This window comes from Natator depressus, chromosome 20 (assembly GCF_965152275.1).
Source record: "Natator depressus isolate rNatDep1 chromosome 20, rNatDep2.hap1, whole genome shotgun sequence".
NCBI classification, from domain to species: Eukaryota; Metazoa; Chordata; order Testudines; family Cheloniidae; genus Natator; species Natator depressus.
This window is the reverse complement of record NC_134253.1, coordinates 13046106-13073138: the sequence shown is the minus strand read 5'-3', so window position 1 is coordinate 13073138 and position 27033 is coordinate 13046106. Positions and strand designations below refer to the sequence as shown.

The 27033-nt window shown below is 60.9% G+C and overlaps 1 protein-coding gene across 3 annotated transcripts in view; it reads left to right on the top strand.

The window, feature by feature from the left end:
• Window positions 1-27033, top strand: part of ZNF385A (zinc finger protein 385A) — a 69947-nt gene that overhangs the window by 10398 nt on the left and 32516 nt on the right. Inside the window, exons 1-2 of one of the 3 annotated variants that reach the window (XM_074934833.1) lie at window positions 13726-13820; window positions 23691-23875. The exons of 1 other annotated variant lie outside the window; for it this stretch is intronic. In XM_074934833.1, coding sequence (XP_074790934.1) covers window positions 23723-23875 — 153 coding nt within the window. In that variant the 5' untranslated portion in view covers window positions 13726-13820; window positions 23691-23722. Of the gene's footprint in view, window positions 1-13725; window positions 13821-23690; window positions 23876-27033 lie in introns of those variants that run through there. One more of the 3 variants, XM_074934834.1, reaches the window with a different exon arrangement.

Below are 27033 nucleotides of genomic sequence, written 5' to 3'. Positions count from 1 at the left end.
TGGGGGAGCGGCTGGGGGAGGGTGGGAGTGGGAGTCTGTCACAGACTCCCCAGGCGATGCTCTGGAACTGCTCCCTACGTAGCCAGGCAGGACTCTGGGGAAGTCTCCTTTCTGTGAGCAGACTGTCTGCAGGACACAGAGCTCACACAGCTTCCACCTTCCTGGGTCTGACCTCGGAGCATTCAGCATCCTCTCTCCCCTCCGTGTGCTTCCCACAGCGAATCTGCCCAGGTGGGGTCCTGGGAAGCCAGAGGGTCCTGCACCCCAACTCCGCAGTCAGACGTGACTCTCAGCCAGCCAGTAAAACAGAGGTTTATTAGACGACAGGAACATGGTCTAAAACAGAGCTTGTAGGTGCAGAGAACAGGACCCCTCAGCTGGGTCCATTTGGGGGGCAGTGAGCCAGACAACCCCATCTGCACTTCACTCCTTATCCCCAGCCAGCCCCAACTGAAAACTCTCTCCAGCCTCTTCTCCTCTGGGCTTTGTCCCTTTCCCGGGCCAGGATGTCACCTGATTCCTTTGTTCTCCAACCCTTTAGCTCTCACCTTGCAGGGGGGAAGGGCCAGGCCATGGGCTGCCAGGAAACAGGGTGTTGGCCATTCTCTGTGTCCAGACCCCTGCACACACCTGCCCTCTAGGGCTCATACACCCTTATCCCACCACCTAGATACTTAAGAACTGCATAGGGGAAACTGAGGCACCCCCACAATATTCAGAGGCAACATGAAGAACAGTCCCACTTTGTCACATCTCTCCCCCCTTCGAGACTGAACTGAGCAGGGTCACTTTAGCCGGTGACCTGGGGAAGTTCAAAGCCACCAACGTTCCCATGGATGCCCCAGCATCTCTCCTGTTCCTTGGTGGGAGTTACACCAGGCTCTTCCAGTTTCACGCCCTCCCTTAGGTTGGGGGTGGTCAATAGCACTCGCATGCCGCATGTGGGAAGGTTTATGCGGCCCGTGTCCTTTTGCCACCCCAAAACCCCTGGGGGTCAAACTGGGATCGGGTCTTCTCCCAGCGCTCCAGTCTGGAGGCCTGCAATTCGGGCTCTCTTGGTTAAGAGCCCCCATCTTGACCTGGGCCACATACTGTTCACTTACAGAACTAGCATGGAGACATCCCTTTCTCAACAACCTTGTCTCCCGAACAAGCTGGCCAAACACAGCCACTTGGTTATAGGACTGTTTAACTTTCTTAACAGCTTTCACTCCATCTGAGACCTTCTCAAAGCTATCCACACTGGATCTTTCAACAGGGAAGTCAGTGGCTTCAGTCACAACAGAAAATTTCTGGCTGTTAGGAACTGAAACTTTCTTGATTAAATCCCTTTCACACCCTTCAGTTGCTTGCAAAGACTACCATGAGGATTCCTTTCCCTAGGGGCTTTTCTATGCAACAATTCACTCTTCACAGAAATTCTGCCCTTACCCTCTTCACCTAGGGCTTGCTCTAGAGGAACACTTTCCTGAGCAACAACAGACTCTTTCTGGGTCTCCCTTACATCCAGAATTACCTCTGGCCCATCCGGCAGATTCCTACACAATCCCCTTTCAGGCAAACTGACAGACTCCCTAGATAAAAGGTTAGAAGCATTCTCCTTCCCTTTGCCACACACAAGTTCAGGAATCTTTTCCTTCTTGCCAAAGGTTTGCACACCCTCAGTAGGTAACACAATCACATCACCTTTATGCTCTCCTTGTGCCCTGGCTAGGATCTCACCCTGATTAGACAGGGTTGCTACACCCTTTCCCAGCAACACACTAGCAACAGGCAAAATACAAGCACCAGAATTGTCTGGTCTCTGGGAATTTACATAGACACTGATTGGATGGGACCTAGTTGCAGGGCCATTCTCCTGAGCAGACACAAACTTAAGACCATTCCCTTCCTGGGCTTTAGCTGAATCCAGAACCAACTCTGAGACAACTGCACTATCCTCAACCATCACAGGCTGAAAGGCCCCTTCTGTCTGCTCCACAGACAAAGAGCCAGAGACACATTCTCCTTTCCCAGACACACAGCTTGGGATCTCATTCCCCTGGTCCCAGCACACAAGGCTGTTCACAGACAACTGCTTGGAGACCGGGGTAGCTCCCTCCATAGGCAAGTCAATACCCCTGACAGACACAGGCACATTTCCTTCACTGTCACAATTCTCCACCCAGCTAACACGTAAGGTACAGGTTTCAGAGTAACAGCCATGTTAGTCTGTATTCGCAAAAAGAAAAGGAGTACTTGTGGCACCTTAGAGACTAACCAATTTATTTGAGCATAAGCTTTCGTGAGCTACAGCTCACTTCATCGGATGCATACTGTGGAAAGTACAGAAGATCTTTTTATACATACAAACCATGAAAAAATGGGTGTTTACCACTACAAAAGGTTTTCTCTCCCCCCACCCCACTCTCCTGCTGGTAATAGCTTATCTAAAGTGATCACTCTCCTTACAATGTGTATGATAATCAAGGTGGGCCATTTCCAGCACAAATCCAGGGTTTAACAAGAACCTTAACAAGGTAAGGTACAGGGACGCTCATCTTCCACTCTCCTCGTCTTCCCACACTGCTGACTAGACACAGCCATCAGCTCACAAGGCTGCCTAGACTCATCCAGACTTTCCTTACCAAGCACCTTGCCACTCCCAACAGATCCCCTGCCCTGCCCTGCCTGTGTCTCCCCCCACTCAGCTGGGGTCTCAGCTCCCACTGTGCTCAGCGCTGCCCTTGCTGTCCCAGTGGGATAGGCAGTGAGCTCGCTGCTTTCCTCACTGCATCAGAGCCAGCGTGAGCCCCCTTTCCGGTGTGCAAGGGGGCGGGGAGCATCTCTCTGTCCCACCCAGCCCCAGGGGTCTCGTCACAGGCAGGCAGGTACCCTGAGCGTAGCGGCTCCTCCCCCCTGCCAGCCAGGTCACCTGCATTTTCACTGACCATTTCCCTCTCCACCGATTGGTTCCCTGGATACAAATTCAAACCCTCCGCAGTTACAGGAGCAGGGTCTGGATCCTGTCCCAAAGAGAGACAGTCACCCTACAACAGGGTCTCACAGCTGGTATCCTGGAGAACCCCAACAACCAGCCAGCCCCACCCCTCCTGGGTCTGCACAGGGATCTGGACCATAGGGAGGACGAGGGGCTTCATCCCTGGGTCCCTCACACAGCCCCTCAGCATCTGAGGCTGCACCACCCAGGGCCTGACAACAATTCTCTCTGTCCCAGGATCTCGCCACCCCAGGAATGTCTCCCCATTGACCATCACCTTCTGCTCCCACTGGGGGTCTGAGGGGCCTGGCCCCAGGAAACTCCACACAGACATATGTTGGGACCAGGAGTGGGAGCCTGACCACCTCCCCACCCATCTGGCTGACGGAGTCTATGGCCTCGGGACACAGCAAGGGAGCTAGACACCAGGGCTTTTCCGCAGGGTCTTCCTCGTTCAAATCACCAGACTGCTCAAAGGCAGTGAGGTGGGCATCCACATCCCCCCCTCCTTAACCAGGGGCAACAATTTAGTCTCGAGGTTCCCTGCGGAACTGGCACCCCGGGGTCTGTTCCCACTCACCCCTGGGAGGTCCCCTATGACTCTCCGCTCCACCATCGCCAGTTCATGCTGCTGCTGCTTCTGCAGCTCTTTCTTGGACTCTCGCTGACTCTCACAGTCCTCTTGCTCTCTCGGACTCAGCTCCAATCCAGTCTGTCTCCGATCCCCCGATGGGGCACCCGATTGTGAAGACCCTCGTCTGGTCAGGGACAGGAGTCTAGGGGATGCCTGGCTCGCACTCCAGCTGCTCCCAGATCCTGCTATAGCCCCATTGGGGTCAGGAATCTGTTCCTTAGGGTGGTCATCCTCCTCCAGCTGCACGATTAACTGTGCTTTGGTGAACTTTCCAATGTGCAACCCTCTCTTTCTGCACAGGGTTACAATGTCCTTCTTAAGGAGATGGTGACAGGCCATCACTCCGCTCTTCCCAAGTTGTTGTGAACTCACAGGCCTGTGTGCTCTCAGCTCCCCGCGGTTTCCAGGGAGAACCTCTAGTGTGCCAGCCCTTCTCGAGGTCACCACCTCTTTGCCAGGGTCGAGCTGCAGACTCCTCTGCCCCTGGGATTGCTTGCTACAATCCCCAAGGGAACCATGTTACTACTAAAGTCCTTCTCTCTCCCAGGGCCAAGTCGCAGGCTCCTCCGCCCCTGAGACTGCTCACTGCAGTCCCCAGGGGGACCCCATTACTGCACAGTCCTTATCGCTGGTCACACACTCCCAGGGGTTAACCGCCCCCCGAAACCGCTCCTCTCTGAGCCTTCAGCATGCCTGGTCCTCGTCAATCCCCCTTCGTTTTACTGCTCCCCAGTCACTTACTGCAGGAAGCGCCATCCACGGGGTGCAGTAGATCCCACCTCTGCCACCAGTTGTCACGGAGTCCCTGGGCGATGCTCTGGAACTGCTCCCCATGAAGCCAGTCAGGACTCTGGGGAAGTCTCCTTTCTGTGAGCTGATTATCTGCAGGACACACAGCTCAAACAGCTTCCACCTTCCTGGGTCTGACCTCGGAGCATTCAGCATCCTCTCTGCCCCTCTGTGCACTTCCCACAGCGAGTCCGCCCAGGCGGGGTCCTGGGGAAGCCAGAGGGCCCTGCACTCCAACTCCACAGTCAGACGTGACTCTCAGCCAGCCAGTAAAACAGAGGTTTATTAGATGACAGGAACATGGTCTAACACAGAGCTTGTAGGTGCAGAGAACAGGACCCCTCAGCTGGGTCTATTTTGTGGGGCAGTGAGCCAGACAACCACGTCTGCACTTCACTCCTTGTCACCAGCCAGCCCCAAACTGAAAACTCTCTCCAGCCCCTCCTCCTCTGGGCTTTGTCCCTTTCCGGGCCAGGATGTCACCTGATTCCTTTGTTCTCCAACCCTTTAGCTCTCACCTTGCAGGGGGGAAGGGCCCAGGCCATCAGTTGCCAGGAAACAAGGTGTCGGCCATTCTCTGTGTCCAGACCCCTGCACACACCTGCCCTCTAGGGCTCTGCAACGATGATACACCCTTATCCCACCACCTAGATACTTAAGAACTGCATAGGGGAAACTGAGGCACCCCCACAATATTCAGATGAAACATAAAGAACAGTCCCACTTCGTCACAGAGTCTTTGGGGGTCTTCTGGGCAGGGGGGAGGGGGACTGGTTAATCCTGCTTCTTCTGGTGGGTGCCTGGCGGTGGGGCAGGGAAGCGGCTCTGCCTCCAGCAACACCAAGGCAGTAGTGGGCACTAGGCCTGGCCCCGGGGCAGCTCTGCCGGATGGGTCCTGCTGACTCCTCATGGCACCGCTGCCTGGGCCATTGGCGCCATTCCGGGGATCCTGGCTGGACAGAGGCCAAGCTCTGGTGCATCCCCAAGCCGCTGCCTGGCACCTGCACCACGGGGGAAGTGAACCTGCTGCCCCCCAGCCTCCTGCGCCGCCCCTCAGGCTACAGGAGCAACTCCATTGGCTGGCAGCAGCAGCGGACAGTTATCTTCTAGTGGGTCAGAAGAGAGGTGGCACATGGTTTGCTAGAGAGTTATGCTGGCATCTGCAGGGGTGCCAGGGGGCACTGGAGATGTTGGGGCATTGGCAGGGGTGCTGGGAATTTGGGGGGCACAGGGATGCGAGGGGACATGGCTGTACTGGAGCTGGTGGGGGAAGGTGGGGTGTTGGAGGAGGCTGAGTTCTGGAGTGGGGGGATGTGCATTGTCCTAGGGCAGGATCCCCATTCCAGCCCCACAGGATGGGGTGCCCAGCGCTCACCCCACACTGGCGCTGCAAGACACAGTTCCAGGCAGGCTGATGGCACAGCCAGTAGCGGTGCCAGCCTGGGGGTACTGAGCAGGCCCAGCCGGGTGAGGGTCACCTTCCTCCAGGCACTTGGCATCATCTGCTGCCTTGGCAACCCTTCTGAGACCTTCCCAATTAGCACCTGGCTCAGCTGGATTTGGTCCCTCTGGGCCTCGCTGTGTGGAGGGTCCAAGAGGGGATTAGGGCTCAAGCACTGGCCAAACACCTGCCCTGGAATTGTGGCCCTGCTGGGATCCTGAGGAAATCAGAACGGACCCCTTATCCTACACACACAGCCCTCAAGAGCCCCAGCCCCCCAAGGACTCCATCCCCCCAAGGGCTCCCACACCAGGCCCCCAAGAGCCCCAGCCCCTGCCCTCCACCCCCAGCCTGGCTCAAGGCCTGAGGAAGTTGCAGGAACTTAGCTGGGAACTTTCTCTTTTGCAGGATCTCCTGCACCACGTTGCTCTCCCCCTCCCCTCAGCGGGCAGTGCCAGATGCCCCAGTGAGTGAGTCTCTCACCGGGCCCTGGGGGCTCCGGCCCTGGCTGGGCAGGCGTCAGATCTGGGAAGTTGCCCAGCTGCCGGTGGCTGTGCCTGACTATGGGCGGGGGAGACCCGTGGCCCTGTGGCAGAGACGCAGGCTCAGGACTTGCTGGGGCAGGGCAGTCGGCTTCCAGGGCTCCGGTATCCCCCCAGGGCATTAGGGACAGGGAGACCCTGCCCCGTCATGGGTCTGCTGCCCTCAGCCCCCACAGCAGCAACTGCTCCCAGCCGCACTGGTGCAGGGTCGGACACCCATCTGCCAGGGCCACATTGTCCTGGGCACTGGCCAGGGGGCAATTCAAAACTTGGGGTTCCCCTGGCACCTTCCCCTGAGAAACACCCAGCCGTTCATAGGCAGGGATATCAACAGCCCCCAAGGGGCAGCTGGATATCACCCCACAGTCGAGAGGAGAAACTGAGGCACAGAGAGGGGAAGAATGCACCCAAGTTCACAGAGCCATAAATAGAACCCAGGAGTCCTGACACCCTGCCCCCCTGCTCTGACCACTAAACCCCACTCCCCTTGCAGAGCTGGGGATAGAACCCAGGGCTGATCCCTGGGATAGCCCCGCAGCTCCGTGGGGCACAGGGGTGGTCAGACTCCAGCAGGTGACTGTGAAATGAGTTTGCCAGGCCTCAGGCCTGTCTGTCGTGTGAGAGAAGGGATGAGACAGAGCCCCCCAGGATGGATAGCCAGGGGCCTGCTCCCCCAATTCCCCCTCCCTGGGGTCTGGACAGCAAGCAGAGCTCTGGTGGGGCTTGGGGGGGATTCTGCCTCCTGCCCCAAGGGGGGACAGAACTGGGGCTGCCACTCCTGGGACTGGCCCTGATGGGGATTTGTGCTGGGAGCAGGATTCCGTTGTCCCCTTGCTGGCTTGGGGAGAGGAGCAGTAGTCAGGACTCCTGGGTTCAGTATCCCCTGGGTGTTGCCTGGGGTCCAAGTCTCCTGGCAGATCGCAGGTCTCTCTGGTTGTGTGGGCCTGAGGGGGCAATGGCACCCGAGTGGTGGGGTGGGCGGGTAATGAGGCCTTGCGGTGCCAGCGAGCCATGCCCTGGGCGGAGCAGGCCAGGGAGGGGGCAGCATTACTGACTTCAGGGCCAGCCTTGTGTCCCCAGGGTATAACCGGGGCTCGGTCTGGGTGTGGGGAGCCGTCATTGCCGGCCTAGGGAGGCATTCGCTCTGGGCCCAGTGCTGGAACCAGGCTGAGGCCTGCTAACCCCCGCAGCCTTCAGCCCCACCATGGCACACGCCCCCTCACCCAGGGCCTACGAGACCCCATGGAAGAGCCTGGCTGAGGGGGTTGCCCCAATGCTGACGTTCAGACGGGGCGGCGGGATTGATGCCAAGGAGAGGGCTCCTCCGGGAGAAGTTGGGGGGCTCACATGGGGGGCTGGGCAACAGGCTTATCTGGGAGAGTCTCCAATTCGAGCGGCTCTCCCACCCCATCCCGCTGCCCGCTGGGTGCCCGCTCAACCCCCCATGGTGATGGAGCTGCTCCTGCTCTTCTCAGCCACGCTCCCAGCCCCTGCCAGCTGCCGTGCTGGCAGCGGAGAAATGGGGCCAGTTTGTCAGGAACAATCAGGGTCTTTTCCGCCCGGCTGCTCCCAGGCTGCGCAGAGACGGGCCTAGCCGGATGGGCAAGGGGGGCCAGCAGGCTCTCGGCGGCCAGCGCACCAGGGCGGGGGGTGGGTGGGGGGCGTGCACCAGAGCTCGCACCAGAGCCCACCCTGCTATGTGGAAGGGCCAGGGGTTCACTGAGCCAGGGCCAAATCTGCTGGCACGCTTGGGGGGAAGGGGGCGTGAGTGAGCTGGGGCTGGCTGCTGCACAGGGTCCCCCAAAGTGCTATGTACCCCACACCCTGTGGGCATCATGCCCAGCCAGGCAGCCCTGGGGCCTGGGCCCTGCCGCACATCACTCAATCCAGACTGGGCATCCCCAGACCGCAGGGGTAGGAGTCCCACTCCCAGCCCCCCATCCCAGCCTCGTGCATGCCCAGAGGCTGCGGTTTAGGGGAGGGGGCATTGCGGGTGGGCAGCAGGGCTGGCCTTGGGCTCGCACATAAGGGGCGGCAGGGCCAGGCCGGTCCTCACTCCACCCCACCACAGTGGGCACCAGTTCCCACCCTCCACTGTGCACCACCAAGTGCCTAGGCTGGCTCCGGGGGGACGGTTCCTGGTCCTCCCCCCACGCCTCCTGTGCCCATCGGCCAGCCACAGGGCTGTTCACCCAGCCCTAAATACAGTGATGCGCCCAAGGCCGGGGCATGTGCTGGGTGGGTGCTGAGACCCCTCCTCCCCACCTGCCTGGCTCATAGGGGTGCAGTGGGTCAGGCCCAGAGATCTGATCGGAACTAATGGGGGAGGGGGGCTGGACCCAGGGATTTCTTCTGGGCCTCTCCAGTGACTCCACAGCCCCCCGGCTTCTCCCCTCGCTCTTAATATGCATGGTGCCCCATTGCATCCTGGGACTTCTGTTTCTGACTGGCAGTGGGGCCCTGACAGCCCCTCCCCCCATCATGGGGGTTGTGGTTGGGGAGCGGGGGAGAACCACAGACACTGGCCCTTCATTCAGCACCTTTTGCCAGTCAGGGAGAGACCGGGTGGCAGGGGAGCAAAGTGGCACTGCCAGCCTTAGCATGTGACTGGTGCACATGGCTGCACTGCCATGGGGAGGGTCTTGGGGGAGAGCAGCAAAAAGGGGAATGTGATAGTCTGGGGTTAAAGCAGGGGGCTGGGAGCCAGGACACGTGGGTTCTGACCCTGGGAGGGGAGCAGAGTCTAGTGGTTAGAGCAGGGGGGCTGGGAGCCAGGACGCCTGGGTTCTTCCTAAGCTCCAGTGGCTGAAAGTTGATCAGACAGAAACTGACGTGTGAGTTTCCCCCAGGGAGGGGAATTTCCCTTGGGCTGTGAAGGAGTCGCTGGTGCTGGCCATGCTCCCGTGTAGCCGGGATGTTTTTTTTCTAAGATCTGCTGTGGGTGCAGCAGGAATCCCCTGGGTGCAGCCCTGGGGCCTCTGCCAGCAGGGCCCTTGGGCTAGGAGCCTCGGGTCCCAGCTGAGGGGGGCTCCAGCTGTTGCCCTGGTCTAGCGGGCTCTGCCCCTGGGAGTCAGGTCCCACGCCCTATGTCCAGGCTGGCACCTCTCCGACCGGAGCTGTTTCAGGCGCAGACAGGGCTGTGCACACCCCAGGCTGGGCCCTGTGGTGGGTCGTGGCACCACAGGGAGGCGAGAGGGCACTGGGCCCAGACTGCGCTGGCCTGGTTGGTGGGCGGGGGCCTGGCACAGGCAGGGTCGGGGGTTCTCCTATAGTCAGGGCAGCACCACACAGGCTGGGGAGTCCTGCCAGCTCTGGAGCAGGGCCAGGGGAAGCTGGGGACTCAGGAGGGGTGCACAGGAGCTGTACGCAGCCCCCCAGGACACAAGGACACGCTGAGTGCAGGACCCTGGCTCTGGGTGGGGGGTGAATGTGCCTTTTTCCCTGCTGTGGAGCCCCCTGCCTTTCATCTCCGCCTCACTGCCCCCATAGCAGGGTCTGCACCGTCCCCCTCCACCCACTCCAGGGCGCATGAAGCATGGGAGGCAAACACAGGAGACCTGGCACCGCAACTGCTCAGAGGGGCTGTGGGGGGATCATTGGGGAGAAGGCCACAGATTCCCCCCCGAAAGCAGGTTCTACTCTAGCCGGGCTGGGAGATGACTTTCAAGCCCCCCTCTGTATTTGGGGAGGGGAATGTGGGGGGCTCCGCTGGGGAGGGGCCAGTCCCCCTGGAGCCCTTGGGAATCTGGTCTTTAAGTTCCATGGGATCAGGGACCAGAGTATGACCCTGCTGGCAACTGTCCCAGAGACAGAGTGCTGCGAGCGCTGGGCTGGGGGCCAGGATGCCTGGGTTCCATGCCCAGCTCTGGGAGGGGAGTGGGATCTGGTGGGTTAGAACGGAGGGTGGGGGGCTGGGAGTCAAGATTCCTGGGTTCCGTGCCCAGCTCTGAGAGGGGAGTGGAATTAGAACCGGGGATGGGGGGTGTCTGTGATTCAGGACTCCTGGGTTCTGTTCCTGACTCGCTGTTACCGTGGGTAACCTCCCACCCCCTCCATGCCTCAGTATCCCCAGCCATGTAATGGGCCTGCCTCCCAGGGAGGGGTGTCTGGAGAGCTCCTATGGGGGCAGCTGGTGCTGTGCAGAGTCCCCAGACTTATATCGCTCCACCTGCCCCCTGGCGGGCTCTGTTCCTGCCGCAGACCCAGCCCTGTCACCCTGAATGGGTCTCCTCTTTGCTGGAGCAGGCTGTGTGGGCAGGGCCCAGAATGCCCACCCCAGAGACTCTCCCCGGGGTGGGATCAGGGGTGACTCCACCGTCAACACCTGTCTCTTGGACCAAAAGGGCTGGGACAGCAGGGCCTGCGGGTCAGGATTGAGGAGCCCTGGCAGAGGTGTGGTGGGGAGCCCAGGGGGCTGTGGGTTGGGATTAGGGGCACCCGCAGAGCTAGGGGTGAAGAGCCCAGGTGTCTGCGGGTCGGGATTGAGGGGCATTGGCAGAGGAGTGGTGCGGGGAGCCCATGGGGCTGTGAGTCGGGATTATGGGGCATTGGCAGAGCTGGGGGGAGCCCATGGGCTTGTGAGTCGGGATTGAGGGGCATTGGCAGAGCTGGGGGGAGCCCTGGGGGCTGTGGGTCGGGATTGAGGGGCATTGGCAGAGCTAGGGGGGAGCCCTGGGGCTGTGAGTCGGGATTGAGGGGCATTGGCAGAGCTGGGGGGAGCCCATGGGGCTGTGGGTCAGGATTGAGGGGCATTGGCAGAGCTGGGGGGAGCCCTGGGGGCTGCGGGTCTGGATTGAGGGGCATTGGCAGAGGAGTAGTGGGGGGGAGCCCATGGGGCTGTATGTCGGGATTGAGGGGCATTGGCAGAGGAGTGGTGGGGGTGCTCTGGGGGCTGTGGGTCAGGATTGAGGGCATTGGCAGAGCTGGGGGGAGCCCTGGGGGCTGTGAGTCGGGATTGAGGGGCATTGGCAGAGCTGGGGGGAGCCCATGGGGCTGTGGGTCGGGATTGAGGGGCATTGGCAGAGCTGGGGGAGCCCGGGGGGCTGTGGGTTGGGATTGAGGGCAGAGCTGAGCAGTGCAGGAGCCATTCGCCACCCCAGCTCCTCGTCCATCCTCACCCCCAGGCCCTGCGTCCCAGCAGGCGTCATACCCGGCAGCCTGGCCTGGTGCCTGTGTCCTCCTCACCCCACCCTGGGCGCACCCTGCATCCCCACCAGCTGCCCCACCCAGAGACATGCAGGTCATGGGTGAGCTGGGGGGCAGGGCTTGGGGGGCAGAACTGGGGTGAACTGGGGGAGGTGGCTGGGGGGGCAGAGCTGTAGGTCAGCTGGGGGGCAGCTTCGCAGGCTCCTCTGGGCAAGGCCATGCAGGTCGCCATGGTTACGATTCCCTAGGATGTTCCCCACCCTTGGAAGTAAAATTACAACTAGGGTGTGTCCAGGAGCTCCACTGCCCCCTGCTGGCGGGATTCACATCTGCTGAGTGTCATAGGCCCTGTACACCCAGTAGCAATGGGGATTCCTCTGTCACCTGGTCTGTGGGAGCAGGAGGATCCTGGCTCTGACCCGCCTGTCACTGGGAAGCTCCGAGGTGCGGTGGGTGGCATAAGGTACAAACGTGAGGGCCCGAATGAGCCTGCATGTGTTACAGGTGGTCCCATTTCCTTGCCCCCAAAGGGTCCCAAAGCACTTACTGGATAAGGCACAAACACACTGGCAAACTGCAGCCACCTCTGGGATGATATAGAGCAGCAATTTAATGTTCACAACATCTCTGAACAGCTGCTTAGGACTGGACAGGGCGGAGAGAATGCAGTGAACCAAGGGGGGCTATGGGTCTGGATTGAGGAGTGTTGGCAGAGCTGGGGGGGGGAGCTCACGGCTGGGGTACTGAGGGGCTGTGGGTAGGGAATGAGGAGCTCTGGCAGAGCTGAGGGGGGTAGCCCAGGGCTGGGATAATGGGGGGCTGCTGGTCGGGATTGAGGAGTGCCTGTAGAGCTGTGCTGTAGCCAGGAATTTGAGTACACCATGTTTGGCCACAAAATGCAATTGAAGAACGTAGCAAGTGCACAGCCCTGCTGTGGGGAGTGGGGGGGGGGAATGTGGGGGGCCATGGGGGAAGCGGGGAGGGGTGGGGGGCACAGATTCCCACAAAACGGGTACTTAGAGAAACCCAAGAACCAGAGTCCTTCAGGCCCGCAATCTGCAGAGAGCCCGCACGGGGGAGGGGCTGATAGGAGCTGGGTGTGAGCCTGGACGGGCCACAGAGCTCGAAGTAGAGACTCCCAGGGCAAAGCTGGCCACTGCACAGAGCAGGGTGGGGGCTCAGCAGGGGGCGCTCTCCCCTGGCAGTCAGTGGGGCACTAGGGGGCGCTGTGCTGCAGGGAGCAGGGTTGGGGGCTCCGCAGGGGGCGCTCTCCCCTGGCAGTCAGTAGGGCACTTGGGGGCTGTGCTGCAGGGAGCGGGATCAGCAGGGGGCACTCTCCCCGGCGCTCTCCCCTGGCATTAGGACTCTGGCAAGGGGGCCGTGCTGTGTGGTTGGGGCTTGTTCAGCCCCACAGGATCTATGGCCGTTCCTGGCAGGAGCTGGGACCCCTGGGCTCTGGCCTGACTCCGCAATTCTCCTGCCCCTCCCTCCACTCCGGGAAGTCTGGTCCCAGGGGCAGCGCCGCGCAGATTCAGGAGGTTCGAGCAGCTGGCTGGACGGGGATCGCTCCCATCCCTTGCCCCTGCAAGCTCTGTCTGCCCTGAGCAACCGCAAGTGTCCCCCCACGGCCCTGCCTGAGTGGGGCAGGAGCAGGAGAAGGGAGGCCTCTGGGGTGGGGGAGGGGCAGGCTCTGCAAAAGGTCATGAACTGAACTTGCTTCCCACACATTGGTGAGGCCTCTCCGGAATATCAACCACGGAGATGCAGAGCAGGAGCTGTGGAGAGAACCCAGGAGTCCTGGCTCCTGTTCCAACCCCCCGCTGTAACCACTAGACCCCACTTCCCTCTCAGAGCCAGGGAGAGAGCCCAGGAGTCCTGGCTCCCAGCCCCCGACTCTGCCCCTGGCTCTCCAGTTGATCCCCTCGATGTCCGTGCTGTGTGGGGCTTGGGCAGCAATGGAATCAGTGCCCCCCACCCCCGCGTGTCCATGCCAGGCTGCCCGCTGGGCCGTGGGAGCCGGCATGCAGGCAGCTGTGGGGCGAGGGAACCGAGCTGTCATCTCCCGTCACGCCTCTCCTAAGCCGGGCTCCCCGCCCCCCCCACCCCCCCGCCGCACGCCTGCCCCACTTTTGAGCGCCTTTAATTGGCTGCTGTTCCCAAAGCCCGTTAGCGACCGGGGAGGAGGGGCGGCTGCGGGCGGGCGGGAGAAGGGGACACTGGGTTCTGTCCCCAGCCGAGCCCTGTCCAGACCCAGCGCCGGGGGCAGCAGCAGGGACCCGGCCTGCGCAGGTAAGCGCTCGGTGCCTGGCCCGGGAGCAGGCAGATTAGCTGGACAATGGGCGTCTGGAGTCTCCTGTCATGCCTGTCAGGGTTGCTCAGCTCAGCACCCGCCACGCTTGGTAGCTGGACCTAGGCTGACTCCCTCAGCCTGGCCCCCCCACAGCACCGCTTTGCTTGGAGCCGCCGCAACGATGATTGGAGGGGCAGGCAGGGCGGGGGCTGGGAGGCGGAGGTCACCCCAGGGCACTGGCCGGGACCAGGGCTCTAGCTTGAGCAGTCGGAGCTCTGGGCAGGAGGGAGGGGAGGTGCTGTGGGGGAGGGGTGATCAGGCCTCTCCCACCCCCATGCTGCTTTTTGACCCCTCCCTGGTGGCTGGGGGGCTGTTTACTGTGTCTGGGCTGTGGAGGGAGGGGAGCCTGGTCTCCACAGTGCCCCCTAGGGTAACACGCTGGCACTGAGCATGGGAGAAGGGACCCCTGTCACCCTCTAGTGGCAGGGCCCATGCAGGGGGCCAGGGCCCTGGGGAAGCGCGTCTCCTGGCTGGGGGGTGTGGGGCAGCCGGTCCCAGGGTCTTGGCCCAGCTGGGGGTCACCTGGTTGCAGGGGTTACAGGGCATTGGGGCATAGACGTGCCTCAGTGACAGCTCCCTGATGACCAGTGCCAGGGAGCCCGGCATCCGGGTAGGGCCGAGTCCCTGCAACGGAGTCTTGCTAGGAGAACTGATGAATGGCTCCTCGATACCCAGGGCAGGGGCAGCACCAGCCTGGAGCCTCGTCACTGATCCAAGGGGAGTGACCCCCAGGGGTGGGGATGACCCAGCTTAGACACGGGCCTGGAGATGCTGGGGCACTTGTGGCTTAGCCTGAGGGGCATTGGCAGAGCTGGGGGGACAGAGTTGGGATGGCAAGGGGCTGCAGGTCAGGATTGAGGGACAATGGCAGAGCTGGGGGGCAGGGCTGGGATGGCAGGGGGCTATGGGTCGGGATTGAGGAGCAACAGCAGAGCTGGGGGCAGGGCTGGGATGACAGGGGGCTGCAGGTCGGGTTCTGCAGACTCGTCTCCGATGCAGACTGGGGGTCACAGATTGCGCCCCCTGCACTGAGGTATCTGGCACTGTCAGGTTCACAGGCTTGGGTGGTACCCAGTGTGTGGGGAACTGGTGCTGGTGCAGCGGATGCATGTGTCAGCGTGACGGGGTCTCTGCCCGGGGAGGTAGGAGATGGTTTCAGCCCCTTTTGCAAGGGGCACTTGTTGCCAGCGGTGGGAGAAGAAGCAGTGAACAGCAACAATGGGGCCCTTCACAGCATCTTCCAGCTGGGCCATTGCATCAGAGGGGAAATTGAGGCACAGGGAGGGGCAGGGATGTGCCTAGCACATTTTACAGCTGGGGACAAAACCCAGGAGTCCTGACTGTCAGCACCCCTGCTCTAGCCACTAGACCCCACTCCCCTCCCAGAGCCGGGGATAGAACCCAGGAGTCCCACCCACCCCTTCAGTCTCTGCCCATCCTTGGGACTTGGGGACAGCCCTGCCCATCACACCCACCCTCACCTTCTGGGGAGCTAACAGCCTGGAGACCCGTCCCAAGCCCCAGCTTTGCTCCCTCACCGCCGAGACCCTGTCAGAGCTGCCACCCCCCACCCCCACCCCCGCCCCCTTGGGAATTGTGGTGTCATTTTTTATTAACGCATTGAGCAGCCTTGTTAGGGGAGCTGGTCTCATTAGCTGCCCCACCCCCAGAGGGGAACCCTCGGTGGCTTTGCCTGGGGGTCTGGACAGGGCTCATGTGCCAGCCCCCTCCTGCCTCCCCGAGTGGCATTGTGGGGCAGAGCCACAGCTGCATTTGGGCCCTGTGCTGGTGCAGGGCTCTGAGCTGGGCGGGGGGCGCTTGGGGGGGTGGTGGGGCTGAGAACTGTCTCAGAGGGGGCCCTGGATCAGTATCTGCTCCCCTCCCCGGCTGTGTCCCAGGCCCTCAGTCCCCCAGGCATCTCGCCAACGTGCCACCCCCAGGAGCCGCAGAGCTGCTCTGAGCCATGGCAGCCGCTGGCACCCAACCTGATCGAGGAGGGGGCTGTGCTGCCCCTTTGGCAGCTCCCCCGGCCAGAGCCCAACACACTGGATTGACCCAGCAGACTGTAAGGGGCCCAGCCAGTAGGGGGCTCAGCAGGGGGCGCTGTGCTGCAGGGAGTGAGGGGCTCAGCAGGGGGCGCTGTGCAGCAGGGAGCGAGGGGCTCAGCAGGGGGTACTGTTCTGTAGGGAGCAGGGCAGGGGTGAGCAGGGGGCACTGTGCTGCGGGGAGTGGGGTGGGGGCTCAGTAGAGGGCATGGTGCTGCAGGGAGCAGGGCGGGGGTCAGCAGGGGGCGCTGTGCTGTATAGAGTGGGGTCGGGGATCAGCAGGGATCAGTTCTCCTAAGAGATACCCAAGGGCCGTGTTCCCCAGCTGTGGTGATGCCAGAGCACCAGGTCCTCCCAAGAGCAGCTGTTCCTGTGCCCAGCCACGTTCGAAGTGCCCTGCTAGGGAGGGCCCCTGGTTCAGGGTAGAAGAACGTCCCCCATGTCTCTGCCTCTCATGCTCAGCCATTGAGGCCAAGGGTGACTTGCACTGTGCATGGATCCCGACAGCACAGGGTGGGGTGGCCCTGTGTGGGGTGGGAGGGAGCTGCTCCCCCTGCCCCCAGCAAACGAAGCTCCGAATGTCACCCAGGCCTTTGGGGTTGCGTCTGCACCGTGTGCCGGCACCTCGCCTGGGCTAAGGAACTCTGCACCGTGACGGCCACCGCACACTCCCACACTACTGCCGCAGGAGCTGCATCTATGGGGGATGGGCAACCCCCTCAGGCACGGGGCTCCGAGTCCTGGTCCCTGCCCGCTCTCATGAGGTGCCTTCAAAGGGAAGCAGCTGGTGCAGATTCCATCTCTGGCTATTGCACCCCTGGCTCTGTCCCTGCAGAGTGTTGCTGCGGATGGATCAGTGGCTGTCATGCTCCGCCCCAGAGGGGGCTGAAAAATAGTGTAGATCCCTGAGTGGAATGTGCTTTGGGGTGGAGAAAGGTCGTTACCTTAAGGACAGGGACTAATTAGCGCCCATTGATGAGGGAGGGAGCCCCCTGCTCTGTGTATGCCCTGGCTGCACATCGAGGGGGCCACCCATGAGCACAGCTCAGCCCCCACCGCTGTGCTCATTGGGAGGTGCTGTGCAGAGGCGGGGGCCGGGGGGAGTCAGTTCCCCTTTGTGGGCAGCAGGAGCTGAGCTGTGAGTAGGAGCTGGAGGGAAGCAGCATCTCTCAGGCCTGCAAAAGCGGATCCAACCCTGCTGTGCCCAGCCCAGGGGCTGGGAGGTTACATGGGCTCTGGCGTTTGCTGTTGGGGCTGAGAAGCGAGTGCTCAGGGGAGGCATGTGGCTGGCTGTTGGGGTGGCTGTGATGCCCAGGGTGAGTGTAACCTGCTGTCATTGGCTGCGCTTGAATCTGGGTGCTGGGCTAGAAGCAAGGGCTCTGTTGTTGGAGCTGCAGGAGTGGCTCTGTTAGCTGGCAGCAGCGGCAGTGGCAGTAGGTTGTTATCTTTGCTTGGCCCAGCCACTGAAGGAGGAGATTTTACAAGCTTGTTGTGGGGTAACCAGCCAGTGAGATTTCGCAGGCTGAAAACAGTGCGGATGAGAGAGGCAGGTTGGGCTTGTGCTGGGCTCGGGGGACTGGGCCCAGGAAGTCACCGAATCTCTCTAGGGCTTGGTTTGCACTGAAAGGTTACCTCGGCCAAGCTCCCAGTGAAAACCCACCCCCGGCCCACTGGGCTTGGCCGACCTCCCCCCACTGGAGACGCAGCCGAAGAGCCGCATGGCGAGGGGGGCACAGAGCTCCCTGGCTGCCCTGAGGGGGAATTAGGGAGAATGGTGTTCCTTCGTTCATCTTGTCTATCCAGACCCTGAGCTCAGTGGGTGGGATTGTCGGGGGGAAGGGGGCACACTGCAGCCAGGTGCTAATAGCAGCAGCAGCCCCTCCAATAACAGGTGGCTCAATTCCCCTCCCCCCTCCCAACCCGATTTTCAGATCCGAAGTTCTCAAAACTTAACACTTAGGCCCCTGGTCAGGTTCAGCTGGCTCGGAGCTAAAGCAGCAGCCACACCAGCTGGCTGGAGGCTCCAGCTGCTTCCCAGCCCCGATTTCACCCCCAGCCCAGCCCAGCAATGTGCGGGATTATGAAGGCTTTGCCATTAACTGCCATCACCCAGCTCTGCTGCGTGGCCTCCTCCCTGAACACCCGCTTCTCTCCAATCCCAGACCTGGCCATCCCGTCGCACTGTGTGGTGCTACCACAGAGCCGGGGGCTGGAGCCCCCGTTACTGGAGGGGCTGCTGCTCTTAGCGCCTGGCTGTGGGATGCTTCATGCCCCCCACCCCCGAGGGAGCTCGCAGCTGCCCACTCTGCAGCACCCCGCCACATCAGGAAACTGCCTTAGGCTTGGCACTCTGCCTCCCCCGCGGCCTCCCAGCGTAGGGTGGCCACTTCCCTTTGGGTTAACCTGCAGGATGTTCTCGTACCTGCCCCCCCTACCCAGCAGCATAGGGTCAGCGTGGCACTCAGGTAGTTCGGGGCGCTTTATGACACGATGACCTGGATGCAAATACAGGGAGCCATTCAGTGTCCCCATTTACCTATAGGGGAGCCAGAGAGCAGCATATGCAGATTAGCTGGCCAGCAGGTAGGCGCATGGGCGCACGCCGCCTCCACTTTACCTGCAGAGGGTGCCAGGAGTGTCTGTTCCCCCAGGCTGGCTAGCGGTGGTGTGGACATCCAGCGCCCGCACAGGCGTCCACTCACAGACCCCAGCAGGGTTTGCTGCAGGGACCTCGGTGCCTGGGTCTGCAGCATGTTCAGTCCGGGCCAGGTCACTCCAGCCCCGTCACGTTTCACAACCCATCAGTCTCGCGGCCAAACCCCGGGGGACAGGGAGGGGTTTGCAGGGACAGGGGGCGAGAGTGCTGGGGTGGGAATTCAGATCAGCCTTGGGGCCTTTCTCCCTCTCGCCCCTCCCCCCCGACCTTGGGGACTTTCTCCCGACCCCTATTGTCTCGGGGACTTTTCTCCTGACCTCCACCCCGAGGCTCTCGTGCTCAGTCCCTCAGGTCTCTGCTGACTCCGGCGCCCCCGAGATGGGGGATCAGAAACCAGGTCATTGTCTAGCTCCGTGACTGAACTGGGGCAGGGCGGTGGGGGTTGCACCCTGTACCAGAGCCAGCATGGACTCGCTGGGGCCGTGCTCGAGTGGGGAGGGGCAGGGCGCAGGGGAGGGGAGGACTCCGGGTTAGGTGGGCCCATTGCTGGCATGGGCATGGCATGGGCATGGCAGGCAGGGGAGCAGTGGGTACTCAGGGAGAAGGATCTGATCTGTGGCATTAGTGGTGGAAGGGAAATACTGGGCTATTGGGCCCATGGGGCTGGTGGGGTATGGTTGGGCGGGGGAGGAGGGGGCTAGTGGGCTAAATGAGCCCCTGGGTTTGATTTGGGGGGCAGGGGGACATGGGGCTCAAGGCACCATGCTCTGCACCCGCTGAGCTCCAGCTCCAGCCCATCCTCTGCCCCCTTTTCCTCGGCTGCGCTGGGTTCCCCGCTTGTGTCCCCGACCCCTCCCTGCTGCTCAGGATTGGCCGGGGCTGTTAGCCAGGCCGTGCTAACAGGTGGGCCAGGGGATTTCCCATCTGCTCTGATGGGGCTGGTGCTCACATGGGTAAGGTGCCGGGCTGGGGGCAGGACTCCTGGGTTCTCTGCTGTGTGAGATGCTGCCCCCACCTGAGTGTCCCAGTAGAACAATGGGGGTAATAATGCTCCTTCCCCCTTCCCCTTGTAGGGAGCCATGGGAGCTATGATGTGGGGCAGGGCCCAGCAGCTGGCCTGAGTCTGTCGTGGGGGGGGGTGGGCAGACCCTCGTGCAGGACTCCTGGGGGCTCCCCTAGAGGTGCTGGGCTAGCCCTGTGGGTGTGCTTCCCCCGGCACAGTGGGACCCGTCCCTCCAGCCCCATGTCATAGGGCAGCCTGGCCTTGGCCCTCAGATCAGCCTGGTGCTGCTCAGGACCGTGTGACTCTTGGGGCTGCAGGGGGATCGCGCCTGCGCTGCTAGTCCGGGCGGTTCTGACCAGAGGAAACATGGTCCCGGAGCCCCCCATGGTGCTGGGAGCCCAGCGCCAGCTGCAACTGTCCAGGGAAGGGAAGCAAAACTGACCGTGATGGTTTGGCTCTTGCTGGCAGATCCCAGGCCTTGCCAGGGTGTGGGGGGCTCTCTGGTGATGCTAGGGTGTGGGAGGGGAGGGGATGCCCCCGAGACAGAGACACCACCCTGAGCCTGGGACTCCGGGGTGAGAGCGGGGGGAGAGTTGCAAAGGGCTTTGCAGCTCTAATCTCGCTGCACTGGGGCAGGCATTTCTCCTGCACGGCGGCTGCCTGAGCAGCACAGCCCGCTCGACCCAGCCCGGACCAAGGGGGCTGCCCACCCCCATCCCACCTCCCCAGACACATTCAGCTAGCTGTGCTGCCAGGGGCACTGCCAGCCACTCCTCTGCCCCCCAGGGCCTGGGCTCCCAGCAGTAATCGCTGCAGGACCCTTTGGCCTGCCAGCCAGGACCTGCCCACAGGGGTTGGCAATGCCAGGAGGCCCTGCAGCCTCTCTGCCTTGGTGCCCCCGTTCTCTGCCAGGTAACTGGTAAGACAAGCTCAGAGATACCCTCTGGGGCTGCGCTCAGGGGCAGGCCCAGCTGCCCTCCCAAGGTGCACAGGTGCGACTGAGCCAAAGTGCAGAGCACCTGCAGAGCTGTAGGGCAGCTACCTCCCCTCCACCGGGCCCCTTTGCTGCATGGGGCTGTTGCTGGGGTGTGGTGCGTGTGACGGGCTGGATCACAGAAACACCCTGGGGGTTGCCAATTGATGTACTAAGACTACTTCTGCCACTGCTTTCCTGCCCTGGTAGTGCCCTGCCTGGTCAGAGCCATCCCTGCTAGCCTGCTGCAAACCCAGACCCAGGTCTGAGCCACGTCCCCTAACAGCTGTAGGCTTAACTGAAAGCAGCTTACAGAAGCGTTCCTGTCTTTGACACTCATATGCCCAACTCCTAATGGGGTCCAAACCCCAAATAAATCCATTTTACCTGTATAAAGCTTATACAGGGTAAACTCAGAAATTGTTTGCCCTCTATAAGACTGATCGAGAGATATGCACAGCTGTTTGCCCTCCCCCCCCAAGTATTAATACACACCCTGGGTTAATTAAGAAGTAAAAAGTGATTTTATTAAATACAGAAAGTAGGATTTAAGTGGTTCTAAGTAGTAACAGACAGAACAAAGTGAATTACCAAGCAAAATAAAATAAAACCCGCAAATCTATGTCTAATCAAACTGAATACAGATAAAAATGTCACCATTAGAGATGTTTCAATAAGTTTCTTTCACAGACTGGACGCCTTCCTAGTCTGGGCACAATTCTTTCCCCTGGTACAGCCCTTGTTCCAGCTCAGGTGGTAGCTAGGGGATTTCTCATGATTGCAGCCCCCTTTGTTCTGTTCCACCCCCTTATACATCTTTGGCACAAGGCAGGAATCCTTTGTCCCTCTGGGTTCCCACCTCTCCTTCTCAATGAAAAAACACCAGGTTAAAGATGGATTCCAGTTCAGGTGACATGATCCCAAGCCGTCGTTCCTCCCAGCCTGACTCACAGGAAGGCCGTCCTGCAAACAGAGCCATCCACAGTCAATTGTCCTGGCTGATGGGAGCCATCAAATTCCAAACCACCATTAATGGCTCACTCTTTGCATAATTACAATAGGTCCTCAGAGTTATATTTCATATTTCTAATTTCAGATACAAGAGTGATACATTTATACAAATAGGATGCCCACACTCAGTAGATTATAAGCTTTGTAATGATACCTTACAAGCGACCTTTTGCTTGAAGCATATTTTAGTTACATCATAGAATCATAGGTTTCAGAGTAACAGCCGTGTTAGTCTGTATTCGCAAAAAGAAGGTGCCACAATTTATTTGAGCATAAGCTTTCGTGAGCTACAGCTCACCTCATCGGATGTGTGAGCTGTAGCTCACGAAAGCTTATGCTCAAATAAATTGGTTAGTCTCTAAGGTGCCACAAGTACTCCTTTTCTTTTTTCATAGAATCATAGAATATCAGGGTTGGAAGGGACCTCAGGAGGTCATCTAGTCCAACCCGCTTCTCAAAGCAGGACCGATCTCCAACTAAATCATCCCAGCCAGGGCTTTGTCAAGCCAGGCCTTAAAAATATTTAAGGAAGGAGATTCCACCACCTCCCTAGGTAACGCATTCCAGTGTTTCACCACCCTCCTAGTGAAAAGGTTTTTCCTAATATCCAACCTAAACCTCCCCCACTGCAACTTGAGACCATTACTCCTTGTTCTGTTATCAGCTACCACTGAGAACAGTGTATATCATATTCACACTCATCAGCATACTTTCATAAAATCATATAGAATCAACGTCACAGTGTGTGCCAGAGCACACAGTTGCGCGGGGGGGCCGTCGAGCGTCACGTGTGCAAGGGGGGCCCGTCGTGTGTCAGGGGTGCATGGCCATGCATGTGGGAGCATGCGTACAGCGTGGCAGGCCTGCTGCAGTACATTCTGGGAGATCATTCCACTGGCCCGTGACCTGAGGTGCATGTCCCTCGCCCTCTGCCCTACCAGACTCCCAGCACAGCCTCAGCCAGAGCAGCCCCTGCCCTTATCAGCAGGCATGAGCAGGACTGCACTGCCCTGTCCCACCACCAGGGGGCACCATGCCACCAAGACAGGAAGTGGGGATCGGAGCCTAGAGCCCTGCGGTGTCTGTGCAGAGTAGGGGAGGGGATTAAAGAGCTCGGCTCCACGGGGCCTTTCTGGAGATGAAGAGACCTGGACAGACCCAGACAGGCCTCTCACCCGGCCCTACCCAGACGGGCGCCTCTCAACCGGCCACACCCTGACGAGTGCCACTTGCCCTGGCCCTCCCAGACTGTGCTGCACGCAGATGGGCATGTGTCCCCCGCCACACATGCTAACATGGAACCCCCACTCATGTTCACCTGCAAGTGGAAAAATATGCACGCTTACACACGTGTGTGCACTGTCCCCCGAGTGCTGCTCAGCCCCATCCCATAGTCCCCTGTTATCCCAGCCCTGGGGTCCCCCACACCCAGCTCTGCTGGTGCCCCTCAGTCCCGACTCGCAGCCTGTTTGGCTTGCTGTGAAAGCCCAGCATGTTCTCTGGTCTCTTGGTCTCTGAGTCCCTTTAGGGCTGGGCCAGGCTCTGCCCGCTGGTGGGGGAGTGAGGAGCACTCGCCTGCACCCAGAGGGCTGGCCCCAGCCCTGTGGCCAATGTACCTGGGTGCTGCAATCAGGGAGCCGCTCCCAGGCCTGGCACAGACTGGCCCAGGAGGCTGGAGACTGGCCTGCGGGGCTCAGGCCTGGATCCTGCCTGGGCCAACCAGGCCAGAGTCCCTTGCCCCGTCCTGGGGGCTCCCTCCGCAGGCGGGTCAGGCCAGGGGGGCTGCGAACCGTTGAACCAAACCGTAAACCCTGGCTAGGATGGAAACCACTTTGAGCCTGGTGTGTGGCCACCCCCCTCCCCCCAGTTCCAGCACCTATGGGCCAGGCCATCACCCCAGGGTGAGCTTGTGCCCCAGGCTGTTTAGCATGTGTGGGAGCCTGGCACTCCCTGGTGTCAGCTGCAGGTTGCAGCTGCTGCTCCCAGGGCCTGTGGTTTGGGAGCTGAACGTTGGATCCCTGCGGATGATGGGAATCCCCCCCACACACACACACTGCAGACGTGGCTCCCGCCGGTCCCCCCCATGCTGCTCCTAACACTCTCTCCTTGTCTCTTGTCTAGGGAGCCTGAGCCGGGCAGCCCCGCTCCCCACCATGCTGCGCGCGCCCCCCGCCATGATCCAGCCACCACTGGACATCAAGCACTTCCTGCCCTTCCCCATGGAGGCGCAGCCAGCCGTGGGCCTGTTCCCGGGATTCAGCACGGTAAGGCCCTGGCTGCCACCATGCCCTGCCCTGCAGGCTCGGGTAGGACTCTGCCTCACTTCTCCACTTTCCCCTCCCCCTGTCCGGGTAGGCGAGGGCTGGGGGAACCCCCGGCAGCAGGGGAGATGGGGATGCACCTGGGGGGAGCGGGGAGGGACAGGGTGCCCCTGCAGGGATCCTGACCCGGGGCAGGGCTGGGGGCTCTGAGAGTTACAGCTGGGGGGAGTGTTAGAGCATAGATCCCCGCCAAGCCCTGCCCAGGCCTCATGGACAGACAGGGATGGATTTACCAAGGGCTTTAGGTGCCCATGCCCCATGCATCCCCCCCAGGTGGTGCCCATACCCCACACAACCCCTCCCCCATCAGAGTGTTCATGCCCCACATGTCCTCTGCCCCAGGGGTGCCATACCCTATACATCCCCTGCACCAGGGGTGCCCATACCTTGACATCCCCTGCCCCCCAGGGGGTGCTGTTGTATTACTTTAAATGGAATATATGGGTTCAATGAGTGCAAGGGGTCATCATGCCCCAGTCTGTGTCCAGCATCAGACACGGTTCGGGGTTTGGTTATCAGAGCTCTCAGCTGGGCAGTGCCATGGCAAACGCCCCCAGAACAGCCCGGGAAGTCTGTACGAAAGCCCAGGGGAAGAAGAAAAGCCAGTGAAAGCCTTTGAGCTGTAAGGTATTAAAGGCTTTTCTCAGACCAGCGCCCCTTGATGCCCGGCCCTGGCCCTTCAGCGAGGCGGGTGACAAGAAAATCCGTGTCTGACTGCCAGACTCCTGGATGGACCAGCCATGGGAGTAACTGGCCTTGGAGGGGAAGCTGGGGGGATGGATGGAGCCGCTGGCTGAGCTGGGCTGGAGCTGCTGATGCTGTTGTTAAAGTCCATCCCGTTTCCCTGCAGACAAAACAAAACAAACGCCCACAGAGGGGAAGGAGACCAGCAGCGTCTCTCTCCTTTGCAGTGTTACGCCCTGGCCCACGGGCTGATGAGCCAAGCCGAGACCCGTCAAACTTGGGACATTGCTCCTCTCTTCCCCTGGGCTCAGGCTTGCAGCCGTGTTGCAAAATATAACGTCTTGGCAGCGAAGCCAGACTCTGATGAGCCAGACAGTAAACAGGGAGGTGAGAAAAGAGGAGCAGTATAATGGGGAAGGGAAAGAGACACATGGCAGCGGGTGTGCGGGGGTGGGGTGGGGGGGGACACACAAAGTCTCATGTCCCATGTGGTGTTTGGGATTTAGCTGGAGGTGTTGATGGCAGTGGGTCCCCCTCTGGGCAGGTCCATGAGCCCTGGCCCGGGCAGACAGGCAGGGGGTCCCTCTCTGGGTGTGTCCACGAGCCCCTGGCCCGGGCAGAAAGGCAGGGGGTCCCTCTCTGGGTGTGTCCACGAGCCCCTGGCCCGGGCAGACAGGCAGGGAGTCCCTCTCTGGGTGTGTCCACGAGCCCCCGGCCCGGGCAGATCCACTTGCGCTGGCGCGTGAACGAGCAGGGTGGACAGAGACTCAGGCCAGCCACCCGAGCTCAGACTCACGGGCTGGGAGGGGTCAGGAGCCTGAAGTGCCGCCCGCCCACTGTCCGCCTGCCTGTGTTTAGCGCACACGAGAGCAGGGCTGCTGGGGGCGTCTGTCAGGGTCAGCAGGGTGCTGGTGGGTCCCATGGCAGCCAGGATGGCACCGCTCTCCCCTTCCCCTCCTTTCAGCCAGCTCTTGGTGCGGTCACATCCATCCGGCTGCTCCTCCGGCCCCACCCCCGGCCTCCAAAGGCTCTTCCTTTAAAGAGCCCAACACTAGGGAGTGGTGGGGGGACTCACTGGTGCTCCCATTCATTTGTCCACCACTTAGGCCTAATTTCCGACACGCCAGTGCTGCGGGGCTGGTTTCCAGGCCACGCGACTCCGGGTCCCAGGCGGGATCTTCACAAGCCCTGGAGTTCGATCCGTGTCGCGGTCGCCCTTGTTCAGCCTTTCCCATGACTGGGATGGTTATGGGCATTCATCTCACTGGCCTGCTCTGCGGGGAGCCCTGTCCGCACAGCCCAGCCAGGCTTGGCCCATAGACCTGGCCTCAGCTGGGGGCCCAGCTGCACCCCCTTGGCAGAGACTCACCCAGGCCCCCAGACTCCAGCTGTGGTGAAGGTGCTGCTGGCACCGCATGCCCTGGGCTGGGCTCAGGGTAGGGCCCCTCACCCAGGCCCCCAGAGCTTTGCAGTGGCACATACCCAGTGCTGGGCTGATGGGAAATCGCTGGGTCACGCTCCGCTCATGACACCCATTAACTGGAGCCAGGCTCCCCACAGCGCTGTTGTCCCCAGGCTCAGCCCCACGGGGAGGGGGCAGCCGACAGTAGGAAAAGGTCCCCTCCCTGGGATAACGCTGGCCTAGAACCCTGAAGGGCCTGGGAAGCCATGGCCAGGGCCTACTAGCCACCCTGGCATTTTATAGCCACAGGAGGCAGCCAGTGTCTGTCTGTCTAACTGTCTGTGTCAGTGCTGGGGAGATGAGTGCCCTTCGGAGCAGCGGGGCTAGGGCTGTGTGCCCACCATACCTGGCTGGCCTCGCCCCTCTGTCCTAGAGTAGCTTGGGGCTGGGGTTGACCCTCACAGCTCTCTCTCTGCCAGCCCCAGGGTGCCCTTGCCCGCCAGCCTGGTCCAGGTCTGTGGGGCAAGGTGATCCCAGGAGGGCGCAGTGTCAGCCATAGGACACCAAACAAGCATTCTCCTTTCGGTGGAGCGCTGGCACTTTATATCATGCCCGCCATCTGGAAATTAGCTCTTTAGAGATATGAGGGCCCAGATGCTGTGGTGATGGGCAACTCAGGGAGAAGGGATTTTGGCAATCTGGCTTCCCCTTCAGATACCCTGTTTGAAGATGGGCAAAAAATATCCAACACGTTTGTTAGACAGCTGGAGAGCACTGGAGAGTAGGACACCTTGGTTCTATCTGTGGGCAGGGAGTGGGGGCTAGTGGGTTAGAGCAGGGGGGCTTGGCATTAGGACTCCTAGGTCCTTTTCCTGGCTCTGGGTGGGGAGTGTGGGTTAAAGCGGGGTGGGGGGGGGACTCCTGGGTTCAATCAGTGGCTCTGGGAGAGCAGTGGAGTCTAGTAGGTTAGAGCAGGGGGGCTGGGAGCCAGGACTCCTGGGTTCTATCCCTTGCTCTGGAAGAGGAGAGTGCTTTACTGATTAGAGGTGGGATAACT